Source organism: Balearica regulorum, chromosome 2 (genome assembly GCF_011004875.1).
Source record: "Balearica regulorum gibbericeps isolate bBalReg1 chromosome 2, bBalReg1.pri, whole genome shotgun sequence".
Taxonomy (NCBI): domain Eukaryota; kingdom Metazoa; phylum Chordata; class Aves; order Gruiformes; family Gruidae; genus Balearica; species Balearica regulorum.
In genome coordinates, this window is record NC_046185.1 from 167,449,926 (window position 1) to 167,476,914 (window position 26,989).

At 42.4% G+C, this 26,989-nt stretch overlaps 1 protein-coding gene across 6 annotated transcripts in view; it reads right to left on the reverse strand.

Moving 5' to 3' along the window:
* Nucleotides 1-26,989, reverse strand: part of SMARCC1 (SWI/SNF related BAF chromatin remodeling complex subunit C1) — a 94,706-nt gene that overhangs the window by 65,610 nt on the left and 2,107 nt on the right. For 4 of the 6 annotated variants that reach the window (XM_075746934.1, XM_075746932.1, XM_075746938.1 and 1 more), the window contains exons 2-10: nt 20,757-20,876; nt 14,793-14,878; nt 13,412-13,438; nt 11,108-11,189; nt 9,849-9,941; nt 6,650-6,719; nt 4,351-4,420; nt 2,552-2,627; nt 535-660 (exon numbers count right to left, since the gene is read on the reverse strand). In XM_075746934.1, coding sequence (XP_075603049.1) covers nt 535-660; nt 2,552-2,627; nt 4,351-4,420; nt 6,650-6,719; nt 9,849-9,941; nt 11,108-11,189; nt 13,412-13,438; nt 14,793-14,878; nt 20,757-20,876 — 750 coding nt within the window. The remainder of the gene's footprint in view (nt 1-534; nt 661-2,551; nt 2,628-4,350; nt 4,421-6,649; nt 6,720-9,848; nt 9,942-11,107; nt 11,190-13,411; nt 13,439-14,792; nt 14,879-20,756; nt 20,877-26,989) is intronic. The other 2 variants (XM_075746935.1, XM_075746937.1) reach the window with 1 other exon arrangement.

Here is a 26,989-nt window from a genome sequence, read left to right on the forward strand (position 1 = left end):
CCCCCCAGACGCTGCAATGGCTACGTTCTTGAGAACTGCGCTTTTAAAACAAAGCGAGATTCAAACGCCAACATGTGAGTTGTTCAATATACCCTTAACACCAGGAGAGGCTTCCCAGTGAGCAGCCTGGCCTCAAGGTTAAAGCAACATGTTTTCAGAGTCCTAATTAACTTCCTGCATTGGGAGGCATACAAATATTAGTTAACAAGTATTTTGGTACAGAGAATTCAGAAATCAAATATTAACCAATGCTGTTTAACAAACCCATGGCTTGAGCTATGAGAAAGCAGAGTGGGTTCCTCTCTTACCATGCTCAGGGAGGGGGGAAGAACTAAAAATCAAAGGGCACACTTACACTTCTGGGTAAAGGATGTACGTCAGGAAAACGTTTAACTAGACTGCATTATCAGAGGCACCTCAAACTGTTTAACTGGCTTAATTTTAGCAACTTTGAGTGCCAAAAAATTTGACTTACACAGAGATGAAGCGTATTAGTGTATCAACAGGTCACTCACTAAGCAGAGAATCACCTACCTCTTCGTTTTTCATGGAGATTCTCTGTCGAAAACTCACTGATTTCCTGTTCTCATCTACCTCATAATCCTCTTCATTCATCCATTCATTGAATATATCTGTGTCCAAAATCCACTTGGCGTGAACCTAAAGAACAGAACGATGTATCACCACGCTGATGGTTTTTCAAACAAAAACTCCGTGATAGACCTAATTGCATGAAGGAAACACCTGCAGCTTTGTTATCAAGGTCTGAACTTCCCAGTATCTGGTAATGGCTTTACACATAATAGATGACAGCTTCATGAGGCAACATAATAAGGGATGAACATGCCCACAGGTCTAGTGAACACCACGTCTGCTCCTCAGTCATCTCTAAGCCTTCTGAAGCATGAGGTCAATTCTCTGGAACAATGGCTCTGTATTAAGAGTGTGCTTCGGCTGCTGAAAATCACCATCAAAATCATCTACGTAGAAGATAGATCACCTTAGCAGATATATTGTGTCACAAAGACGACAAAAAATAGGAAGAGCTGGCCATATCTTGGAAAGAAAAGATTGACTATCTTAAAATATCCATCTTCAAATAAAGTTCTAGTTTACATGGCTGAATAATGAAAATAAATTCTTTAGCTTTGGTATGATTTATACAAAAAAGCCTATTTGTTCCAGTTATTTACAGGTAACTGCTTGGACCAAGTAAGTAGTGTTTGAATAGATATCAAGTTATTTTATGACCTGAGCTGCTCTTTAACTCTGCTGTTCACATCAACAGCATACACAGAGAACAACATCACGTGTTATGTACAAAGGAGTAAGTTCAATAAAGGGCCAATAAAGCAGTATTTACGACTGTCCGATTATAACTGCTCTGTATTGTTCACTTCCAATGAGTTAAATCAGAGACAAGTCATCTCTGTAGAAAGAAAGCTAATTAGGTAGAAAACCTGAATAAGGCTGCTGATGTTGGTCTGAATGCTCATGTGATGTTCAACACATTGAAACGCGCTGGCAACATCAGTTGAGAGCTGAGTTCCTGTCAAAGGGAACCTTTCCACGCAGAAGGGTGAGACACGACCCTCAGAGTCTCTTTGAACAGCTACCGATTTCCTCAGCCACGCAGCTCTAACTCTAGGGACAGCTGCACTCGTACACTACAGTTCTTTAGCGACGCCAAGGCTTTTGGCAAATTTAGTAAAAAAATCAAGAAACTTGAACCGTGCCCTGTACTAAGCATACAGAAGCTGGTATCTGCGGTGGTGCTGAGCTAAGACAAACTCAAGAGTTTCCACAGCAGTATGAAACCAGGGGACAGGGGGAGCCCACGGCCACAAACAATCTGTCAGCCAGACCGCAGCTCTGTTTTGATCCCAATAGCTGGCTCTGCTGGAAATAAAGCTGCCATTACAGTAATTCAAAGAGAAGAGCAAGATTTCAATTATACCACAGACTTCAAAAATTCAGATTTGTTCTCGTAAAGAAGCTTCTTAATTTCCATATGATCCAGCTCTTAATTCTGCACACAAAATACGTTTTAAGCCCTGTAATACATGCGTGCGATAACCTCACATTTCTAACCCGATAGTTCTTTTCTCTAACAATATTAAAAAAGAACCCCCAAACCATCATGAAGATAAAGTATTTTCCCCACTTCCTCTCCTTAAACACCGCATGATGCCATTATGCCTTCTAATGAGTCGTCACCCCAGAGACGGCTGCCCTTCAGCAGTACGGGAAGGACATACCTTTAACACAAAACCCCTCAGGTCAGGCCAGAATAAACGTGGTAATTTTGGCACTATCAGGGATGCATAAGTCTGTCCTTTTCACTCACAAAATAAAGTATTTTTTCAACAGCATTTTGGAGACGTTTTGGACATTTTTGTGACGACTCTAGAAATACCACGCTGCTTTTCTGTATGTATGGAAATAGAGCCACTGCTATGCAGCAGCACGTTCAAACATCTACCTAACACAGCACCTGAGCAAGAGCTGTACTGATAGAGTAACTTTGGGAAACTGTTTGAGAGAGACTTACCTTCCATGGCTTTTCAGGAATTGGAGGATCCTCAATTTCAGCATCAATTTCATTGGCATGAACCCAAGTGTCATAGCTAATGAGAGGAGTCAAGAGAAAACAAAATTGGTCCCTTGGGCTGGTCAACCAGAAAGCAGCAAGCAGCAGGAATATTTATTCAGCAATTTTGACATGTGCAAATCACATTGCTGGGATAGAAGAGCGAAGCCCTTTCCACTCAATGCAAAGTTAAAGGACTTATCACTGGTTTCTGCTACAGGAATAGCGCACACGGAAGAGGTAGGCGTCCAAGGCTTCTCAACGCACATTTTTCACTTTCGGAATTTAAAAGCCATCTCGGCAAAGCCAGCTCAAAATTGCAGATCTACTCTAGATTCAGGGATATAAACGCAGTTTCTGAGTCACCTGTTCAAACTCTGGCATTAAGATCATTAACTTGTTTCTGTTCTTAAGAGTTTAAAGCAAGAGACACTGGATTCCTAGAGGAAAGGAGCACGTACCCTCTCCTCCAATCCCTGTATTATTTACAGTCACTTTTGCACATGCTATTCCCTCAAAAGTCTACTTATAAATACTAAGAAACTGTACTCAGCAACAGCAAAACCCAAAATACTTTGTAATCAACACCAGACATGTACTGAGCAACTGGAATAAGTCATAGGCAAGAAAAGATGTGTATATAGCACTCATTTAGCTTACATTTATTTATATATGATCTATATATAATATTTATATATTTATGCATATTATTTATAAATATCTATACACACAGAGTCAATACACAAACTTGACTACTGATACAACATAAATGTAAAAATATTTAAAGGTTCTTCATTGGTATGAAGAGAGAAACTTAAGCGTGATTGTTGTTTGCTCTCTTCTGCTGACACACACACAGTTCCCAAGAATTCTGTGCATGCACAGCAGATTTTAGTACCCTGAAAAAGTGATTTAAACAGAAATTAACACTGGGATACCAATCTTTTGAGTTTTCCATAACCTGGACTCAGAAACCCATTATTACAAATACATTTAAGTTACTAACAGTACATACACTGTCTTTTAACATCCCCAAAGAAGACAAGGCAGCTTTCTCGAAGATATGCTTGCAACCATCACTTCACCTGACCGAAGGCAACCTTTCTTCTTTGTTGAAGAAGGTTCAACCAGGCGATTACAAGTTCTCCCTCTTTGCTTTGAAGTCTTACTAAGTTGAAGGAAAGGCTCACTTCACCCTTTGGAAGTCTGGCTCAACTTGCAGCCCTACTCGTGGCTCGGCAGAAAAGTAAACTCCTTTCCTAAGCTCACTCACCTGCCAGTATCTCAAGTGGGTATGCAAATGTCAGTTTTAAACCACTCATTAAGTCTTTTCAAGTCTCTGACAGTGAGGAAAAAAACCAGCAGTAGCAACGCTGAATTATGAGTGGTTATACTCCATAAGGGAACTACTGCTTGTTTTGCAATATAAACAACGATGTAAGATCACTGAATATCAAAACAACAGGAATGCAGTGTATTTGGGTTAAATTTTTAGAACAGCTGGCGCGAGGTAGGTCTGGGCCCGTCACAGACAGAACAAGAGCAGAGCGCAGCTGGAGCCCCCAGGGCTGGGCCATCCCCCATGCAGGCTCTCTGGGGACAGCCACGCAGCACTGCTCTCAGCAGAGACAAGACTCGGTGAGCTAAAGGAGCAGCTTGTTTAAGGATATGGATTTTCCTACTTGCGAGTTTTAATCAACACTTCTTCAACAAACGTAAAGAAGATTTGGGGTATGCTTTCTTCCCCCACCTTTCTTTACCTGTCTGGAAAAAAGCCCCAGTGTACCAGCACCTGCTTGTCTTTCTTCATCACAGGTCTCAACCATTCATCTGCAAAGGGGAAAGAGATCTAGCGTCAGAATCTGATCGAAAAGCACGTTAAACACAATTCTACCTTTCCATAGTCACAGTAAAGTTATTGCAATCATCTCTGGTAAAAGTCTACTGCAGTGAAATCACGGTGGCCTGGCCTGCCACAGTAATACACTTGCCTGCATTACCTGTGCCATGGCAGAACACGCGTGCGCTCTGCCTGCACACGAGACAGACCCTACATCAGTAAAGTGATTTTAATGCTGAGAATTACTGCGTTTCCCTTCCTGGCCACATGCATTCATACCCTAGCACACGCCAGATTAAGATCCAGCGAGGCTTGAAACAGTCCATCTGTTTCTCAACAGAAGCAAGAGGCGTTTCTGGCTGACAGGCGGAAGCACCATCCTCTGCCAGCCCATCTCGTCCTGTCCCAAACTCCTCAGGCCTGGAGCTCAGAGTGGGACAGAGCAAATCCTCCAAAAGGATTTGTAAAGACAAGACAGTGGAAGTAACACGGAGAGAAAGACAGGCTCCAATCTGACAGGTTTTTTTAAATCTCTGTAACGCCAAAAAAGACTAAATTTCTCCCAAAATGCTTTCTTGTCAAGTGGTAATTCTTTCCCCTCTGTCTTTTTGTGTCCTCATTAAACATCTGAATCCCCTCATTAACTCCTTCTACTGATTTAGTTTTATTTCAAAAGACCCTCTTTCCCAGTGCTAAATTCTAATCTCAACAGGTATTTAAGAAAAAACAATAGAGACTTGAAGGAATAAAATTCTGAAGGAAGAACGTCAGGGCAGAGAGTGCTGGTGAAACATTTTAATAAAACACTTCCAAGAGTCTAACAAAACTTGGATTTCAACTTTGTTCTTTCACAGCAGTGCTAGTAAGAGCTTCAAGTTAATACAGACTTAATGCTTGCTGAGCAACACCAATACTTGGCTGGATTTGCAGTAAGGCATACGCTTAGTCTGACTGGTGTTTTAAAGGGCTGTTTGGGTGTTTTTTTCTTTTAAACCGCACATCTGACCCAATGTAATAACCTACCCCCTGCAACCCAAATAGCAAAAATATGTCCCAGAGCAGGATTAAAAGAGAAACCCTGAGGATTTGAACCTGTATGAAGTTACACTGCTTGAATTCGTGGCTGTTTTCTCATCTTAGTACACTCAGGGGCTGAGAGCGCTCTGCCTCGCACATCTGCGTGTTCACCGACTACAGGACAGATGGAACCTGCTATGCTCAACCCTTTTCCGAGAACCTGAAGCGGTGAAAAATACATACAAACCTGTGGCCAGGCATGCTATTACCAGTACAGAACACAGAGAAGCACCAGAGGACGACTAAGCCATGATCGTTCCTATACAGAAAGTGAACATTTCCATCTAGTGGCCAGCAGATGCCAGGGCATATCCCAAAAAGCTGTCAGCGAAGCTCAGACTCTACAACAATGACCCACTAGACAATTAAATGTATTTAAGATGAAAATAATTGACAGCAATTTTTTATTTGCTGAATGATGCAACTGTTAAACTGCTTTTGATGAACCTATGTGCTTCATATAGAGTATATATTATAATAAAGCCAACAAACGCCATTTATCAATCTACTGTTACGGTATCCACCTTGCCAAACCCCACGCCGTGACACGTATCAGCATTCCCAACCTGTCACCCAGAAAGACGAGAACGTGGCAGACGGTTTTTCAATTCTCATTTACTTTAGCATCTATCTACCTTTCACACATCTAGTTGATTCCTAATAATGTTTCACACAATGTTGTGACCTATATTTACACACTGGGGGATACCACAGAAGAAAAAATATTAATGAAAACTTTGCCTTTAAGGTCTCTACTTTCACCGTCTTTCCTTTTAATTTTAAATCTAAGTTAATTTCTTTAAGTTCTTCCAGACCCTTAGCTTTGCTTGCCTTTAGCCCGCAAGATATTTAGGACAAACAAAACATCTATCTGCATTCAGCAATAAATAATATCTCAATCTCCAATGCAATCACTGAAGAGTAGTCAGCAATACACACCTTAATCCAAAAGTGTTGCATCAAAAATGGTTGCTATACCCAACAGATAGAAGCGGGACACCCAAGGATTTTATTTGGGGTGGTTAATCCTAGAAGTACTTTCCCAGTGGCTCTCAGGAGCAGGCTGTGCAAAAGCTCCCCTAAGTGCTAATGGAATTTAGTTACAAGACTATTTCCACTTAAAAACTGGAAAGCAACTTTACCATCATCCATTGAGGTAGGACTTGGATAAACATGGTGGGTAGCCTTTGATTTCTCTTCAGTTACTGTTCCCTGTGGGAAAGGTGGAAGAAGAGAGGAAACTGCATGAGAAACCTTCAACATATTACCTGGAACATCTCCGTTCCTTCTTTTTACCCACATCCCATGCAACCCAGAAATACTCAAAGCTAACCTCAACACAAGTACAAAGAACACCACCTCTGTGAAGTGCCAGAAAAAGGCAATTATTTTAAGAGACTGCTGCCAAACTACTTTGGCATCTCTTGCTCTTTTCATCTCACATCCTTCGTCCTCCTAGTTCCTTCTGCCCCAATTCTCACTGTACGTTGTTCAACTATCAGTTCATACAAACCTACTGGTGAGTATTTTATAAGAAAGCACCTGTAAGATATTTCACTAAGTACACATTTTGATCCAAAGCAATTTCTAAATATTACAATTTACGTAAGATAAAGTCTACGAGAAACTTCACTAGAAATGGCTGCCTTGAATAGAACATCCGTAGTATTCAAGAAATGCTGGATATCAAGGGACAGAATAAACACCCACTCTTTCAAAAAAGCCACCTGAATCACTGAACAAAGGGAATAAATCAGAAACAGTAACACTAACATGATGCAACTGTTCATCAAATATTCAGATACGAACATACTTTTTCTTCTTGGTGGTTTAGGACATCATATTCTTGACGTGCAAGAAGCAACAGATGTACTTCTCACGCTAATGTGGATGCCACAAACAGCGGTACAGAAAGCAATTTCTCTACATATGAGTAGAGGCCATAATTATATTCCTATCAGACCTACACCATCATGCAAGAAAATTCTTCCACATAATTAGATATCTGTTCAATGCACGCCATGCTAAGCAGCGTTACGTCAGTTGAGAAAACGCTGTCCTTCCCTCACACGGAGGGCCATCAGGATTCTCCCACAGGCTGCAGAGACACCTTCAGTCTCCAAACATGAAGAGTTATTTCCAAAGACAGCAGAAATTCACAGACTGCAGACTCTTCTGCAGAGGAGTTGTTTTGGAACAGTTTGTATGAAAAAGTTATTCAACATTTACATTCCATAAATGCTTGACAGATTTATTTAAAGGACTTCAGAGCACATGGGATAGGTTACAGCCAACAATATGAGTAACTTCTTTCAAAGACAGCCACTAGCATCAAGAGGAGGAAAATTAAAAAAAAAAAAAAGGCAGGAAGATGCATTGCATGATGGCAGCAATATTCAGAGACTACTCTGATATCAGGGGCTGAAGGGTAAGAGTTCCTACAACAACAAGACTTCCTAAAACTGGGTGAAGGGAGAGGAGGTGCTCTGAGCAACAGCAAAAGAGAAAGCTGGGAAGTAAGAAGAATTTAAAAGCAGTCAAAGGAGGAGAGCGCCCTGGCATGAAAGAGCCTCCTGCAAAGTGCTGAAGGAACAATAACGGAAGTTCTCCCTTCAGTCCCCATGAGCTAAAGATGCTTCTCTAGATATCTAATCTAAGCTTGGTGAATCAGATCACTAAGTTTTATCCTTTTCCTACGGCGCTTTAAAAAAACGCAGTACACAACAGATGACAGGAAGTCTCTCAGATGCTATCTTGACTGAAAACAAAGGGATGGATAACTTTACACTAGAACAGCCTTCTGGAAGATGGAAACAGATTGTACGGTGTATTCCCTGTCTCTGTTAAACTGAATGTCACTGGAAGCTGAAGACATAGCCAGGTGGAAGAGTTCTCTTTTCTTGAAGCGGATAGATATAAATGCTAAATCTCACTCATTACCTGCTTTCAAGTTCCTAAATTATTATTCTGGCTCTTCTCAGAAGAATCCTCAACATTTATAAAGAAAAAAAAAATCAGAAAAAGTTTGACTAATGGAAAGAACATCATCTTCCTCAGCAGAGAGAACACCTTATGGACATCTCTTTTTGTAAGCCCAGAGATCACACCAGCCGCTGTGCTGGGGCAAGAGCTACACGACCCATCCACACAGGCTGCGGTCAGAGCAGCAAGGACTTGGGCACGTCAGAGAGGAGGGAGCTGCAGGTACTAGGGATGGGGTAGAGGAAAGACAACAGCAACAGGTTAAAAACCCCAACAACAAAAAAATCAAGACAGTGAGCAAGAACAGGTACCAACACAAATACAAGATGAGAATTCAGGGAGGGAAAGGAAGAAAGCCCAAAAAGCAGAATTAGGGGCAATTTCTGTTTTCAGTTCTTCATATCCTCTAGAGACAAAGCTGCCTGCTTTAAAGTCCCTTAAATCATTCACAGATACAGCATGCTTTGAGTTCCCTACAGAAGTCCTTTATGAGAGGAAAACAGAATCATTAACTCCAATTTAAGCAATAGCAAGCATCCTGAATCAGCCAAATAAGAGTAACTTGTGAAAAATTACACAACTGAAGTTGAGACAATAGTTCATAATCACAACACAGGAAATATATTTAACCTGGAAAACAAACAGTTTACTTTGGCTACAGCCGTGAATTACTGTAACACAAAAGGCCACCAGACCATCTAGAGTTCATATTCCAGGACACCTCTCAAGACAAGTGAAAGGAGTGTTTACATTTTTAAAAGATGACGCTATTAATCTTGTTCAATTCATCATTTAGTGTATTAAATTACAATGGCAAGATGTTAACTCTCTTGGAAGTATGCCGACTACCTAAGAAGCAAGAGAATCGGGGGGTTTTTTGTGCTCCATTCAGCATGAGCAAAGAAAAAAAAAAGTAAAATAAAGCAAAAAAGGTAGTGATTATTTTAAGATTAAAACTTCCTTCCACTTGCCCCCACATAGCTAGAACAGCTGTATTACACACTACCTTCTTTGGTCTGAGATTTGGACAAACCGTGAGCTTCTGCTTTATATATGCAGGTATTCAACATCAAATCAGCCAGGGCCTGCAGCTAGCTCACCCAGACACCGTAACTACTTTTCACTTCAACAGCAATTTCAGATTTGCTTTTAGACCAGAGTTATGACTCAATCTCCATGTGAGGGTAACTCCTAAGAGCATTTTACAAATGGCGAACATCTGGTCTTAAGTGACTTGCTGCTGCTGCCTTGTGTCATCAGGCACAATCCAGATGTAACTGATAGGCTGAAGTCGGGCAAATATGTTTTATCTTACAGCTGACGAAGCATTTGTTTTAAGATATGCTATTTAACAGTTACCTGGTGACGTTTGACAATATCCTTCAATTTATTAGCCAGCTTCAATTCTATATCGGGAATGAGGTAGATGGTCGGTCTGCTCAGACAATTGTTCTGGTGAGACAGTAAGTTGTTAAATAAGAAATTAGTAGGCTACCTATGACATAAATCAAACAATTCCTATTAAGATCACCAACGCTTGAAAAAGCTCCGAAGGAGCACGTATCAGCTTGTGAAACGGCACAGCGACTTTAGCTCCAGAAACCACCAAGACAGCAGTATTTCCTTCACATGCTCCCTCGCCAAAGTCTCGCCCTGGGTTTCTTTCTGGTCTCTGCAGATCTGCTGCTAGCTCCGTCAGAGACATTATCATGAATCAAGGGAACAGGACCCAATGCAGCTGTTCTCACGCTGCTGCTTTCACAACAGCTTTAATTTCAAAGACATGGTTTCCAGTAAAGAATTTTTGACAGGCTCTGGAAGACTTTGCTTGAAAGAGAATTTAAGTCCCCTGTGTGTTAGCTTCCAAATCTGAACCTGTCCTGTTGTACTAGCATGCAGATTGATGCATTTCAACAATGCTGACAGGTATACATTCATCTCCTTTTGGATTTTAACGTGTACTCTATTATGTACTGAAATCACCATACAACAGCAATAGCTTTTATAGTAAGAGTATTGTTTCTTTTTGGTGTGTCTCCTATTTTTGACAAGCACCTGAAAGTTACATCTTGACTATATTATACACTGAGCTTGGGTTTAGGGTATGAAAAAATATCCTATTACCCACACACAGCATTTTAAAAAATGTAACTTCAAATTAGATTCCATACAGCTGTTATCTGCTCTCTTCTGGTAATAACTTGTTCAATAAAGCAAGCCAGAGAGTCTAAAATGTACCCTAACCCTGAAAAAAGTCAAACTTCTATCAGGCTGAAAGTCAGCAACTGAATGGATAAGTAGAGAACTAGTTACTCAATCCTAAAGGTGCTACTGTCACAGGAAGACGGAGACAGTCGGGATGCTTTCTCCTACCTTACAAACAAGGTTTTCTCACCCTATGCATAACCACAGAGTATCAATGACAACATTTCAAAGTTTTCAAGTGGTAACACTGAACTGTGACTAAAACGGGTGGGGGAGAGAGGGAAGCGTGTAATATTCCAATAGAAATCCCGGATGAAACACTTCAGTGGGTCACAACTGAGGTACACAAAAAGCTAGTGAACCCCTTCCCCTGAGCACGTGAACACAAGCACTTTTGTATATGAGCTTCTTGCCTGCACTAGTGTTTTCTCAATGTTCATGAACATCTCCACGTTTCGATCCATTCGGGATGGATTCTGCAGGTCAAACCTCCGCCTGTTAAGAAAAATTATTCGAAAATATTAAATTCAAGTCTCCTCCATTCAGCAGTCAAGAATCTTTCACGTTCCACATCAAAAACAGTATATCATGGTAGCTACATAAGAACACTTAAAGCACAATCACAAATATTTTTGCTTCACTTGGCAGCTCTCAAAAGCGAGAAAAATCACAATGAACCAAATCAACAAAATGCAACTGATTTGTGAAATGTTTAGGAAAAATGAAGGTTGACATCGTCCAACAAAACCCCGGAGCAGGGTTGTGCATTCCACTACGGTCACAAAGGATAAACAGAAACAGAATCAAATGCTCACAATGGATTTCAACAACTAGATGAGAAAATTCATGAACAAGCTCTCACGTTTCTCTTACTTCTAGTTGCACCATCCACCAGTCCCAGATTCTAATCCAGGAAAAACACAGCAATTCGTTTGCCTGAGATTTTCTAAACTACTTATCTATTTGAGAACAAGCCACCCCCCTCCCCAGCATACAGGTAGCTCATAATCCATGTAAGCATTTTATGATCATCTCTGTTGGGCTCCACTACTTTAAAGTTTGCTACATCATGGACAAAGGAATCAAAATTCTTGAAATAACAATGCAGATTTAAGTGTCTACCAGAAATGGGCTGGACACCAGAAAATCTGAGACTTTCTACTGGGAAGAACCACAAGAGCCCCCCAAAGGCATTCTGCCACATCCACCTGAACCGTACACATACTCGGAAGTCACGGGTGAATCAACTCACACGGCGAATTTGAGTGGCGAGCCCCCAGAACCCCAGAGGTGGGACAATAACAGCACCGACGCCAGTGTCTGCGCTGGCTCATCACCACCAGCCCGGGGAAGCAGTGTCGTAGGGCCCTCAAAGAGATTTGGGCCTGACCCCTAACAGGTCAGCCTTTCCCCAAGCACCACGGTATGTTTAGATAATCAGGTTGTTGACTCTCAGATGTCAAACACTGTCTGGTGCACTTCCGTACCTCCCGAGTTTTGGAAAAAGCTGTTGCTAGAGTCTGGAACCACTCTTAACTGGGGTGCCCAGTTGGTGTTCAGGAGTGGCAATACTGGCAGGAAGGATTTCACCGTATCAAATAAGGAGTACCCTTAACTGTGAAAAAGCCATGCACATAATTACCATGCAGGGACTGATATGCTTTAACTTAACACCCCAACTTCAAATACAAGAATTTATTCCTGTGCCCATATCTAATGACAGATGCTTGTTTCCAGTAACACATGAAATCAATTTTTAAAGTTTATAAATAGACAATGAAGGTAAACCAAAGACTGATTTTTAGTCACAAAACCCATTACCACACAAGGATGGCATCACATCAATATTTACTAAATTAAACAGACACTTCAGCTGACACCACCATGCTTTTCTTCACTTGAGGCTCTCCAGCGTTTTCAGGAAGATGCCCTCGCAGGCGGTACTGCGTAAATACGCTATAGTGTTGGGCAGCACTACAAATATTCGCTACTGGTGAACGATGGCTTCTATCCTAAAGCAGTATTATGGACTCGTGGCATATTTATTAGAACCGTCTTTCAATTTTAAAAGACATTCATGACCTCTTTAAATAGCGTTGTGCATTTGAAAGGGTTACACTGACTTCTAGAAGTAGGGCCAGACACTAATAAGTCTGTCAGCTCACCGCACAACACAATTTAATAAAGTATTTTACACCTATAATACACAGGATTTAAGAGCCAAGATCAAGCCACTTCTCTGGTATTCAGCCATCGACAGCTTCATAGTCTGTATTCAGAACACACGCTTCTCGAACGTGATAGTTTCAAGGAAGTGAAGGAAGATAAATGCCAAACACACACAAACTAACCTATTTTCCTAGACACCTAATAAAGTCTTCAGTACCTATGAAACAAAGATACTTAAGGCATTCAGGTTTGACCAAAATTATTACATTTGGTTGCCTAAACCCTGCATTACATATTCATTTCATGCTTTACATGCCCCCACATTTTTGCCTGCATTTGAAACCCATACTTGGAAGAGAAGCGTGTCAATATATTAAGAAATAGCACTTTTTTTAGTTGCCCGTTTGGGTAAGATCAAGCAGTACTAATTCTTCCTGTCCTGAGTTTAACTGATCCCCTCTGACAGGCTTGAGCAAACAACTACTTGAATTGCAGTGATAGACAAGGTATGTCCAGCTGCACTGGGTAAGTGCATTTTTCTGACATACCTATTATGACGAGGAAAGGTACTTCTCCTATAAGACAGATCATTCACAAACAGGTTAAGCAAGAGCGACAATGCATACCATTAAAAAAAATAAATCATATTTCAGGCAAAACACCACATATTATTTGGTTGAGTCAGTGAAGGATACATTCCAAGCTCTAAGTCTGATCCTCAGAGTTAAATTCCAGTATTACTTCCCTCTACATCCCACATGCACAAACACAAGACACTACCCACACTAGTTTTGAGGAATCAGCAAGAGAGTGAGAAGAGAGGAGGCAATCACGTATCTGATTTGTTTTGCTGACAAATTTCAATGACTGAAAACTAAATTTTTTTTAAAAAAACATTGGAATGTTTAAGTATTTGTTAAGTAGAAGCCATTTAACTCCTTAATATAAAGGCAGAGAGGTAGCAAGACACTCCTGAAAGATGTGCCACACAGAACACTACAAACGTATCATGCCTTGGGTGTTCACAATGTTGGAGTAGAAAAAACCTGACAGCCGTTTACTCATAGCATCTTTCTGCTATATCCACCTCAGATATCCATTTAGCTGATACGAGTATAAACAACTCCTAAAACCAACCAGCCATACCAGAACAACTTTATTTTTGCCTTTTAATTTGCTCCTGTGGGTAACACACACAGTCAATTCCAGGAATGCTGTTACAGGTCCGCACACCATCAGATCGGAAAGTATTTAAATTCACCTACAAGAACAATCTCCGCTTACTTTTACCTATGAGATTTTCATCCTCAGATTTTTTCCATTGTTCTCAAACATAGTAACTCATGCTACTGCTGTCTTGGAAAGAGGACTCTAACTTAGAAAAACACACAGGCCACAACACTATTGGGATGTCACATAAATAGTTTTAATACTAGCATCAACAGCTACACGAGCAGTATTTCTAACTGCTTACACTCCCTCTTTATGGAGGTTGAGAAGAAGTGGAAAAACGCAGCATTTATTGGTATCTAGGCAATACTTCACGTTTTCCCAACTATAACTAAAACCTATACTCAATACAGTAACAAAGATTTACATCTTATAGATGGGAGACAGCAATTCTAAGATACTGGTTAATTTGCTCAGTCATACGGCAAATCCAATGGCAAAGAAAAGGCTCAAGCTTGTAATTAACTCCCAACCCGCAGGCTCAAGACCTTAAACTTGGACAACTTATCTTTAAATTTAGAAATGTGTGGGAGTGTCTTAAAGCTACCATCAGCAAAACAGGAAAAAATTTCCTCTTCCCATCTCTGACTCCCTTGCCTACCCGATTCTCCAAGAAGTATTAAACTTTAAGTAGTTTGCATAGGCATTTCATGTGCTTAATTTCATGCAAAAGGTGTATAAATCAAAATAAAAACTCACCAGCCCTGTTCATTCTTATATTTGTAAGCAGCACCAAGAATGTGACACAATGTACCTCCAGCTTTGAAATCCATGAAGCACTTTGCCTAGAACCAGGAAGAGAAGGGAAAACACAATGACATTGACCTTTATGTCATTATTTTCAATGACTACACGCTTGTTAGCTGAGTTTTAGACATCTAACTTATCAAACACACAGTTTAATTTTCAGATGAATCACTTTTGGAGTTTCACATTCTCCTTTAGGAATGTTTCAAGAAGATTAAATCATTTCAGTTTAAGTAGAATTCTTCACGTTTGCAAGCAGAACCTGGTATTTCTGAAAGCTCCGAGTCCTTCCTTACGTGAGTAGCTTGCAAAACGTTCTTTGCGCAGCTGTAAAACAGGAATCAGAACTGCTCTTTGAACATCCATTTCACAGTAAATTGAACCTAAAATCTCAGCTGTCAGTTAAGAAGCTCTTCATCTGTATTAAGCAGACTAAAGTAAATCATTAGAAATGAACATCGAAGACCCGGGCTCCACATTCACTACAGCTCCTAACGCTCTCCATTCGTGTCCCTCCTCCATCACAGCAAAAAGTTCTCTGTCAAGATCTGAAGAGGTCACTGTGCAGATCTGCCCTAAAACACTAAATCCAACTATTTTTTCACTTTTAGTAGAGGACAGCTGAGGCATGTACTCGTAAAGAGGTACTCCGAATTCAAGAACCGAAATTCAAACAGCAACATGAGGAGACTGTAAAGCTCTGAGTCCCACCAAGTCCGTTCTCTAAAAGGTTATATTAAAAAAAAAAAAGCAGGACTGTTTCCCACACAAAAAGGTACGTTTTTCTGACAAATTTTAGTTTGGAATTATCTTTGCTCTTTTACTACTATCTCTGGTCAGGATATTTGTAACATGCTCGGAAAAAGTAAGCTACTGTCAAAGTCACCTTCGAAACAGAAGACAAGTGGAGAGCTCAGCTGAAGGCAACGCTGAGGAAAGCAACGCTAGAATCGATTCCAAGCACGATTTGCAGCATGTCGGCACACGGGGGATCCGAGGTTCTCAATACAGAATTTGGAACGGGAAGAAGAAAAATATGCAACGGCGCTGATGAACTAACCAGCGATGAAGAAAGCAACGTGTGACGTAACAGAACAAATACAAACTGTTTCTGTCCAGCAGGCCTTTACAGTGACAAACTCCTTTCCAATATGACTGATAAATCAATTTGAACCACAAAAAAGTATTGGTTTTTTTTAATTATTTTGGGGGGTTTAAGTTCTTGTAAGATGTACAAATTAATTTACAAACATGCACTGAAGTAAGAGCACTCTGGAAAACCTTTCTATTAACTGCAGCACTGAACTGCTTTTGGCAACTTTTATATAGGATCAGAACTTTAAAAAAGCTCATTTGGGCAAACAGGTCCATTTCCCAGACAACTTCAGATACATGTACGGAAAGCTGATCTAACAATAACCTGAAATGACAAAATGAGGCAGATCCTTGTTGGAAACGCAGCCGCACACCTCCCAGCCTGACAAGCGCCCCACGGCCGGGCCAAGGACACTCCGGAGTTGGCCCCTTCTGGTGTTGCTCCGTTCAGTGCAAGACGCCCAATTATTTACTGGAATAGGAATCAAAACCTATCCTTCCATACGTATCCTAAACATATAGGCCAAGATCGGTCCATTTTGTGTTTCTCAGGAAAAATAAAGAAGTTGCACAACTCACAAAAGAGGGTTTGGAGAGTTGTTTAACGGCTGGACTTCGGGCACCAGCAGTGTTCTGCAAGCTGCCGTGCGCTGGAGCTAGAGAGAGCACAGAGCCAGAGACGCCGCGGTTTTTCTTCATTAGGAATGTTTCTTTCCTTCGGGTTTTAATATGTTAGGAATGTTTCTGATCTAGCTTCTATTGTACTTTTTAGATCAGAACAGGTAATTGTCTTTAAAGTCCATTGTATTACACCTCAGGAGTATTTGCTAAGACAGACTGAACACCAAATTACAGTCTCAGCATTACCAACAAGCGCTTTAAAATTCATTCTGCAGCCAGGCAGCTATTGTGGTGGCACGGGATCCAAACGAAACATTGCCTTCCTCGGCTCTAGAGCTGTTAATGGAAAGCACAGCGGTTCTGAGAGATATCAAATACACCAGTGTCCAACAACAACGTGAAAAAGATCCTTTGTAAGCATTCAACAAGAACAGAACTGCTCCTGGTCTACCATCTGTTTAGAGCCCTACCGTGCACAGAGGTAATAAAGGGAGCTCAGAGCTGCCATACGGTACTTGCATGCATTTCAGTACTACTCTTCGCAAACGGAAGTCCTCTATGGATGGAGCAGTCTCTGATCAAAAGCTTGAACTAAACCAAAGTGTTTTAACACGCTGAATGATTTTATTGCCCTAAGACTTGGCTCTGAGAATACAAGTGTTGGTTTACAAACATGCATGCAATTGCTAGCTGCTCTAATCTGAACGTGAAGCTGTAAGACTCATAGTAAAGAATATTTTTGCAGCACTAGCATGCAAGTTGCTGTTACTTATCTTCAGCTGTCCTACATACATATGGTCATCCAGAATCAACCCTCCCCGTTTTGCTGACATGCCAGCCGTACCACACAACTGAATGAAATCACAGCAGCAAAGCCTGCCTCAGCGGCATTTTGGGAAGCTGCTGGTCACACTGTTGTACCCAACGGCCCCTACTTCACGTTGGGAGGTGCTGCTGCAGCTCCCCCCTCATCGAGTGTTCAAGGCCAGGTTGGATGGGGCTTTGGGCAAGCTGGGCTAGTGGAGGGTGTCCCTGCCCATGGCAGGGGTGGCACTGGGTGGGCTGGGAGGTCCCTGCCCACCCAAACCAGTCTGGGGTTCTACAATCAAGCTGCCCGCCAGTCGCCCCCATGAAATCGCTCAATGACAAGGTCACATTGTTCTGCATTACTGGGACAATTCTGGCACAGGGCCCAGCGATCCAGGAGCCCCCGGCAGCACAAGCAATCGCAGCAGTTCTGGCAAGCTAGGATTTTACTACCGCACAAACGATGTTCAGCCAATACGTAACCATGAAAAACAGTATACAAATCTCTTTCATAGATCTAAGTCACTTTTTTTAAAGTGTCAGCACACTTCAGCAACCCTCTCATTAAACTGTGGTTGTTGCTAGTAGCATAAAAGGAAATTGCTTTTAACAATTAGACAAAACCTGTTCTGCAGAAGAGATGCAACAGTCAATAAATCAGACCTCCTCCAACATTTTTACCCCAAATCCATCACAAGGCAACGAAGATCAACCGGCCTTACAATTTGCCGTCTTAAGTGTCAATATCTTAATACACTCTTTATTTGAAACATGCAAAACTGCCTTTAAGAGAATTAATCAGCTTTTCCTTTTTTGAGCATCAGTAAGGTGAGACAATATGCCTTTAAATGCAATAATGAGAAGACACACACAGAAGTCCAGCTGTAACAGTCCTTCATTTACTCTAGATCTATTCACAGACCCTGTACTCTACGGCATCCTTGCTGAGAACAGGAGCTTAAACACAGAATTAACACCCCTCTCTCAAATGCAAGGTCTATTTCATCCACTCAAAGCACCAAGTAAAAAGTTGGAGCTTTATTTCAACAGAAAGCTGAAATACTAGACTACTAGTCTAATCTGCAGCGATTTAGATGCAGTCTCTATCAGAGAGGTTTACCTCCAACACTGATGGAAGAGACCAGCTTCCCTTTGTCACTGACTGCTCCAGCACTACGGAGCAGACGCTTCAGAGAACCAGGGTGAGGCACACTGGTCAGTACTTGGAAAATAAATATAAAGGCTCTAACGAGAACTGGAACAACCTTGGTTTGACTGGTGAGCCACATCCCTGTGTTTTGCAACAACTGCAGTTCTCAAGACCAACACTTAATCGCCAATAAATTGCACTGACAAAGGAAACACTGCAGCGTGTATTAACAGAGACCAGCATCAGGCAAGGAACGGGCTGTTAGCGGCAGCCTTTAGTGATGGTACCTGCGAGCAGGAGTCACAAATCGCAGGTACCTAGCACTCAAAGATTTGAGGGTTCGGGGTTGATTCCTTCACACAAGCGTGACCTCCTCTTCAACTTCAGATCCTCCCTTGCCAGGAACACAGTAATGCTGAACAGTCACCAAGATAACCACAGACTTTTAACCTCTTCTGCCTTCAGTTTCTTTTCAGTGGAAGTCTGGGATAGCTTTTCAATACATTTTGGAGATTAGCAATGTCACTCGAGACATCCCTTTGACCCCCCCCCCCCCCTTTCCAAGTCAGACACAGTCCTGCAGAACTGAAGCCTTCTGCCTGTCTTCCAAGTGCTATGGTAGAACAAAGAAACCTCCTGAGCAGCCTGACCCATCATCTTGAATTACATGTCTGAAAAAGCGAAAGGTAGACTCCTCTTAAGAGTACGTATCGCATTTTCTCATACAAACAACATAAAGGAAGATGCACTCATGAGTTGTCTTCTGCTGGAAGTAATCGAGAGCAGAGAGATCCAACCGGTGTAAGCCCGAGCTGAGCAAATTTGATCAGATTAGACCTTCGAAACAGCAAGAATAGTTAAACACAGGAACAACATATTTACAATGCCACTGAAATCTTTATTACCCATTTTTAAGATAAGACAAATTGATTATAGACTTGAGAGCACTCACACAGTTTATCGACATGTTGAACATGGGTACAGTTTTATGGTCTACACTGCCATATCAAAATAAAGCACCGCAACGTTCACCTCTGTCCCCTAAAGCTTTTCATTACCACTGAGGTATCAGAACAGAAGAGATGGTGAGCTACATCTTAACACCATCTCGTGGTGCTTCTGTGTACATTCCTAAGCACCAAGAGATTCACCCCATTAGTAAGTTGGAAAACCCCTCTTCTGAAGAAAACATGCCTGAAATTACCCTCTTCACAAAAGAAGTTACATAAGCAAAACACTTGGGGAAAAAAATAATCACCATAAAATAGAAAAGATTCTATTCCATAAGCGGCGGACCAAAGAAGATAGCAGTACTCCATAGTTTTCAGAACAACTTCAGTTTATGATATCGTAATCAAGTATTTCCCACTCAGTATGTATATCTGAAAACCCTAGATTGCACGACCTCAGGTTCCCAGCGAGCACTCTGCGGCAGAGGCGAGCAGAGACCTCCCTGCCGATGCCCACAACACTTACATACACATTTATGACAGTTGTCTTGGCCCACAAAACCTATCCTAAATCGGCCAACTGGGTGCTCAATACCACACTGCAGCCCTTGCCCTCCACAACCGAAATCCCCTTGTTACTTTGGGCTTACCATCTGCTGCGTCCCTCTTCCCCCTACCAGCTGCTCAGAGTTCACGCTCACTTGGTGGTAGGCAGGGTTCCACGCACACCGGGGCTGATCTCCAGACACAATCACTAGGACACTACTGCTAAAGACGTGCCAAGTTTGAACTTTAAATAAGCAACTCTTAAAATGTTGGTATCTGTTTCTGTGTACCAATATTCTAAGAGACTGGAAAACTATCCCAGGCTAATTAGGTAACTACGTGCTACTAAAGAACACGGTAAAGCCCTTTTTCAGCACTGACAGCGTTACAAGTTTGAAGTTTAATCAACAGAAATGCTCAATGGAAACTTTTTGGTTTAGAAAGAAGATGTTAGTCAGTCAGTTTAGGATGCATTAGTCCAAACATTTAAAATTTACAAGTTTAGATAGAATTTTACTAGAAATTAAAAGCCTTCCACAGTATTCAGGCAATCATTTCCAAATGTATAGAAAATAAGACATATTACATTGAAAATCCACTGTCGAGGAGTGTGCTATTTCACCCCCTCCAGAGCCTTCAGACTAAGCACAGGTCTCCCAATCACCTGGCAGCACACCAGCAGCACAGACACCGGAGGAAGAACAAAATCCGCTGTTGGAATAGCGGTGGGCTAACCCCAATACTCACAGGAAGCTTTGTGAAGGCAGGATTGGTGACGTGTTTTCCAAAGGCATCTTCCTGGAATTGCAGCAGCTGCACCACCAGCCCAGCCAGTGTTTTATTGGTAGGAGCATCTGCTTGAACATACTGAAAGACAAAAAACCCACACGCTTACTTGGGATAGAGGAGAATAAAACACAAAGACTGGTTTACTAATTCCCCAGACCACTTTATCGGTTGTAGAGCAGAGTTTAAGACCTAAGATCACTGTGTGGCTGGGAAGGGGGGTGTGTGCGCAGGAGGAGCACCAAGCACAAACGTTTTTCCAGCTTTAATCTTAAAATACAGCACAAACCTGTGGATCACTGCCAGTTCATCACGGCTGCTGGTGTTTTACAGATAGATATTAACTACTTCAACCTGATTTGTAGTTCCTAATAAAGGAGGAGACTAATTCTGGCCCGCACATACACAAAGCTTTCTACAGCAACTTTACACGCTCCTTCCGTAATCAACTACTACACATTAATCCTAAAAGCATCTGTTTTGTACTATATAGCACATCACATACAAATGGAAAAACTGATCTGAACACCTACATTTGCAACGCTTTGCAACAACATAAGCAATTCCCAGGGTTACACTTCTAAAAAATTGCATATACGTAAAAGGGGAAATCACAGCATGGAATGTAAGAAAACTCCCACGGCTGCCGAGTTTTCATTACTCCTAATATTACAATACTCATTTACTGGACGTAATCTCCTCACCATGCCAGAAGACTTCCAAGAGTAGAACAAACATTACTTGTTCATGTAGAATACAGAGTAACATTAGCTACCCTTGGGTCATTTACCAGGGTAACACTTAAGATAACACAAAAGGTCTTTACTCTTCCCTAAAAATCAGATTATTCTAAAGCCCTTTAAAAAAATTTTGAGAGCCAGAACCCTCAAAAGTTTAAAGAAGTGGTGTTAAGTATCAGACAAATCTAACTAAGCTTTCTAAAGCACCACCTGCATAGCAAGACACCACAAAGATATGACTTTTCTGTGAGTATTTTACAGTACCTGACTACCTCAAGATGCAAGTGCCTCCACCATTTGTGAAGAGGCAGACAGACAGATCTGAGAACTAAACCTCAGCAACTCGAAGAACACAAATACCCGTACGACTCCCCAGGTGTCCTGCCCTGTGTAGAAAACCTAATCTAGAAATATGAGACTATAAAGAATAGAAGGCCACATTTCCAAAGCTGCATTTTTCTAAGCCCTCTTCCCTCCCCCTTGAAAGGCAGGCAGTTGTGACTATTTTATCCAATTAGTAACTCTTATCAATTCTCAGCAGCTACCACAAAGATACGACGCAGCAGTAACAGTCAGTCTTTATTGCTGATAGAATCCAGTCGAAGATAAAGACTTTTGCTCTTAGGTGTTTTAAAAAAAACCTCTAGACCTTCGTGCTCCTCTCTGCTAGCAACTATCTTCTTTATGATTGTTGGACTACAAGCTCTGTGTGCTGCAGCTGAATTCACCAGAGCAGTTTAAGGAATTTTTTGTTGGAATTATTATCTTAGACAGGAAGGCAAAACAGAGCACATGACTCACTCACATGCCCCAGTTAATCCAGTACCTTTACTGAAAAACCCACCCCAGGCTCTGCATTGGCTTGCCAGGTGCTGCAGCTCAGCGGGAAGGGTGCCAGTCTCCTGCCCTTGTTACAAGAGGTAAAATTCTCCAGCGGGAGGCACAGAATCATCCTGGAATGGTTTGGGTGGGCAGGGACCTCCCAGCCCACCCAGTGCCACCCCTGCCATGGGCAGGGACACCCTCCACTAGCCCAGCTTGCCCAAAGCCCCATCCAGCCTGGCCTTGACCACTGCCAGGGAGCCAGGGGCAGCCCCAGCTTCTCGGGGCAACCTCTGCCAGGGCCTCAGCACCCTCCCAGGGAAGGATTGCTGCCTCCCATCCCATCTCCATCTCCCCTCCTGCAGCTTCAGGCCATTCCCCTTGGCCTGTCCCTCCCTGCCCTTGGCACCAGCCCCTCGCCAGCTTTCCTGGAGCCCCTGCAGGGACTGGAAGGGGCTCCAAGGTCTCCCCGCAGCCTTCTCTTCTCCAGGCTGAACCAGCCCAACTCTCTCAGCCTGAGGTCTCCAGAGCAGAGGTGCTCCAGCCCTCGCAGCATCTCCGGGGCCTCCTCTGGACTCGCCCCAACAGCTCCGTGTCCTGCTTGTCCTGGGGCCCCCCGAGCTGGACGCAGCACTGCAGGGGGGTCTCCCCAGAGCGGAGCAGAGGGGCAGAATCCCCTCCCTCGACCTGCTGCTCACGCTGCTGGACACGCAGCCCAGGACACGGCTGGCTTTCTGGGCTGCCAGCGCACATTGCTGAGTCCATACTTAATATTTAAATCCCTATCGTCAGATCTGCCAGAACTCTTTTAGCAGTGTCCTAAGGGCTGCTAATCCAAGAAGGATGATTACCAAAATGCATACAGTGCTGTGTATTTTTATAGCTGTTAATAAAAGATTTATCTTGTATTATTTTTTTGTACAGTTTAAAAATAAGTGACTATCACACCCAGGATGTGCGCAGACATAGCGTATCACAGCTGACAGCCCTAAAGCATTTTGCACATTCAACTTTTGCACCACTACCTTATTGAAATCCAAATAAAACTCCGAGCTTTTGGTTCAGCTATGCCAATTACCACGCAATCAACCAAATGTAAACTAAAAGGCGCAGGCAAAACAGGTATCTGCTAAACTACCAATTTAGGATTTGCACAAATGTGAAAACAAAAGCATAGCAGATCAAGTGCCAGGCTTCATATTAAATAATCCTTCTTCGATTACCAAGACAGCTTTGGTCTAACACGTTCCCATGCCATACATGTTAAACGTGCTCAAAAAGCAAAGCCCCTGGTTCCAACTTAAGCCTGCCCACCTGGCTGCAGCACTTTCTCTAAATATATATCTAGATCAACAGATATCAAATTTTTCCCAGTACAACAGAGCACATCTTTAGTTTACAAGGAAGGTATACTCCAGGAACATAAAAAAAAGCAAAAGTAGTTTTTGCATGTCTTCTCTGAAGCTACACAGCCTTCATCATTCCAGCAACCCTGAACAGAGAAAAACCCTCGTAACCGTTCTAACTCATTTAATGGGAAAAAAATCTCTGTAGCGCTACATTTGGTGGTTTGGTTTTTTTTTTTTTAGAGGTTAAAAGTCTTAAAAGCTTTCTGCTTCGCGTTTAATACAATATTCTAAATTAATAAAGCACCATAAAATGCAGCAAGCATTGAGGCTCCTACTAATAGTGAAATAGTAACACAGTAATTATTTTTTTTTTAAAACTTTTTCCTTCAGAAGAAACCCAAACATTTACACAAGAATATGCCTGGGAAAGCGTATTCCTAGAGACGGGAAATTAAATTTTTGCGGCACTTATTTCTTTACTTGCAGATCCCATTTTTACCTCTTGCAGGAGGCACTGACAGCTGGAAGCTATCAGAAAGGAAGATAACATTAGGAACCCCTGATTCTATTTTGCACTGCCACTATCTTGCCTTTTTTTTTTTTTTTTTACAGGAAACTCATTCCTTTGCCTGAGGTTTCCCCTAAACAATAAAGGGGAAAAAAAACCCTTCCAAAGGAAAGCCAAGAGGCTCCTCTCGATCACTTATGCACACCAACCAGCAATACAAACGATCTTTAAAGCCGCAGAATCGGTAAGATGATTTCCTGATCAACGCGCAGTGGGTTTGAGGGGACCACAGAGGACTGGAGTCACAACATATCTGCAAGTTTTCCAGTAGTCTCCCCGGCAGACAGAGGCAGAAAATGGTTCTGCAGCAAATAAAGGTTTTTAAAGAGCGAATTCCAGAAGACAGAAGTGATGCTCTGTTCCTAGATACACAGCTTTGGCCTACGAGGATTTTGTTCAAGTGTTGAAATATCGACGCCCCACTGAGACAGCAAAGACTGTTCTAAAATTTCCACGTCAACTGGAAATACAAAACCACCCACATCTCCTTATGCAGAAAGCACGTATGGTCAGAAGCCTTTCAGTATAACTCAAATAATTAAAGAATAAGAGAGTAACCGCCAGCAGAGGAAATCACGTCCCTTCGCCAGCAAGATTTGCCATTGCAGCTGCCCCGGAAAGCCTTTGTCACAGACGTGAGGGACGGATTCGTACACCTGGTTGTGATGTGGTTACTGACCTCAAATAACCACATCGTGGCTCTGCGTTGTAGCCCTGATGCACAAAATCCTTTCCTTTCCCCAAAACAAAGAGCATTTCGGCTCCGATCACTAAATAACAGGGAAAGGAAAACCAACGTTAAATTACTTTGATTTAGGTTATAATCCTTGTTCCTTTTTTAAAGGCGAGAACACAAAAGAGCTGCAAACACAGAGAAAATCCTCCCTCAGATTAAATCGAAGTCAGTCCCTGACAAAATACTTGATAAGGTTAGCAGTGAGATCAGAAGTCAGAGCCAGCTGAAAGATAACTACAAATCCTCTAAATGCCGCTCCCGGCTGGCGGTGAACAAGCAGGTGGTCTCCAAACAGACATCTTCGGGCGAACAACTGCCATTTCCTAACGGCTGCCAAGAAGCGGCTCGTCCCTCCTCGCTCTCAGCCCGAGGCTTATTAATAGAAGGGCATAAAGGGATCCCACGCTGCTGCCCGTCCTTACTGCCCTGCTCCAAAATAGACATCTCCACCAGCATCGCTCCAACACCCTGCACCAGCAACGCGCTCCTAATGCGGAAAGAAAATTTCTTATTCTACACTTGGTACAAACACAAGCGGGTCCTTGATACTCCAGGAGTAGCCAAGTGCCTCCTTGCACTCTGCATGGTTTAGTGTCCATACGGACGGCCCATGCTGTCTTCTCCTCTAACTCACCCTTTCAGACAACATTCCACTTGTTCTTTAAAAGCCAAACCACAACACCCTCCTCCCTGCCCCCCCAACTATCAGGTTCCCAAGGTTCCGTCTCGGAGAGGCAGGGCACAGCTTTCAGAGCCACCGAACCTCCTGCAGGCCCGTACACCGAACTGGGCACCATGAACGCACTGGGAAATGTCCTTAGGGACTACAGTTGTAAGGCTAAGCTTAGCTTCTGCATCCTTCATACTATGCGTACAAAAACATCCCTCAACTATTTTAGGAAGTTATCTTAAATACAAGAAATAACTCTGCTTTATGACAAGGCATTTTAGTACGAGCAATTTCTTGCTTAACATCAAGGAACCACCTAAACAACGCATAATATTAGAGATTGCTGAGTGTTAATACAATAAAAAGTGAACTGCCCAGTTTACTTTTGAACCACAAATTTCTACTTATAGCGGACATATTGATGTCACCAGAGTTACTCTACCCAAACGCTATGACAGTCTGTCAGCTCCTCCAGGCTTTGAAAACCACAGCACGAACCCGTTTCCAACTCACAGGGCAGAAAGGCTCAAACATCCGTACTGCAGTCCGATGGGAAGAAGTGGGATATCTTCTGCACCTCTCCACGCAGAGAAATAGTGCAAAATGACTTCCAGACATCACACACACACAAATAGGGAGCGGGAGGAAGTCTGGAATAAACAATTTTGTTTTCTGTCGTTATGTCTGTTGTCACTAACAGCCCCTCCAGCGTTCCTTCTACCTTTACAGGCACCCCTTGCGCAACCACCTCAGCCTCCCGAGCACAAGCTCCCGATGCACACCGTCCTTCTGCACGTCCAGGGAAGGGCCAATACTCTACCCAAGAAGAAACGGGCCCGGAAGGTTTGCGTCAGGAAAATAGTACGTCTTTTCACAGCAACGCCGGGGTACAAAACCCACATCACTGCCCAACAGATTTTATCCTGAAAAGATCTGACCCGAACTGACCGTACCGCCTGGGCAGCTCACTCCCTCCCAGTTAATGAGTTTTTCAACATCCAGTACAAGTCTTCCATACTACTATTTAATCCTCTCCCTTTTTTCATTATACTGTAGAGACACGCACTCTCAGATGCTTGAAGACTTGTCTAATCTAGAGACAAGAATGAAAAGACATATAATTGCAATTCTCTGACTCTCTCCTCCCCCATCGTGACTCATGGATCCTTGACCAAGCTCGCAGCTGCTCCTGGGATTCTCTCCAACTAGTTCCCAACGTCCCCGGAGCTCCCAGAGCCGAACACAACACCTACTACAGCTGATGGCTTCACCACTGCCGAGACGTGCACGTACCCGTTTTTAAGAGTAT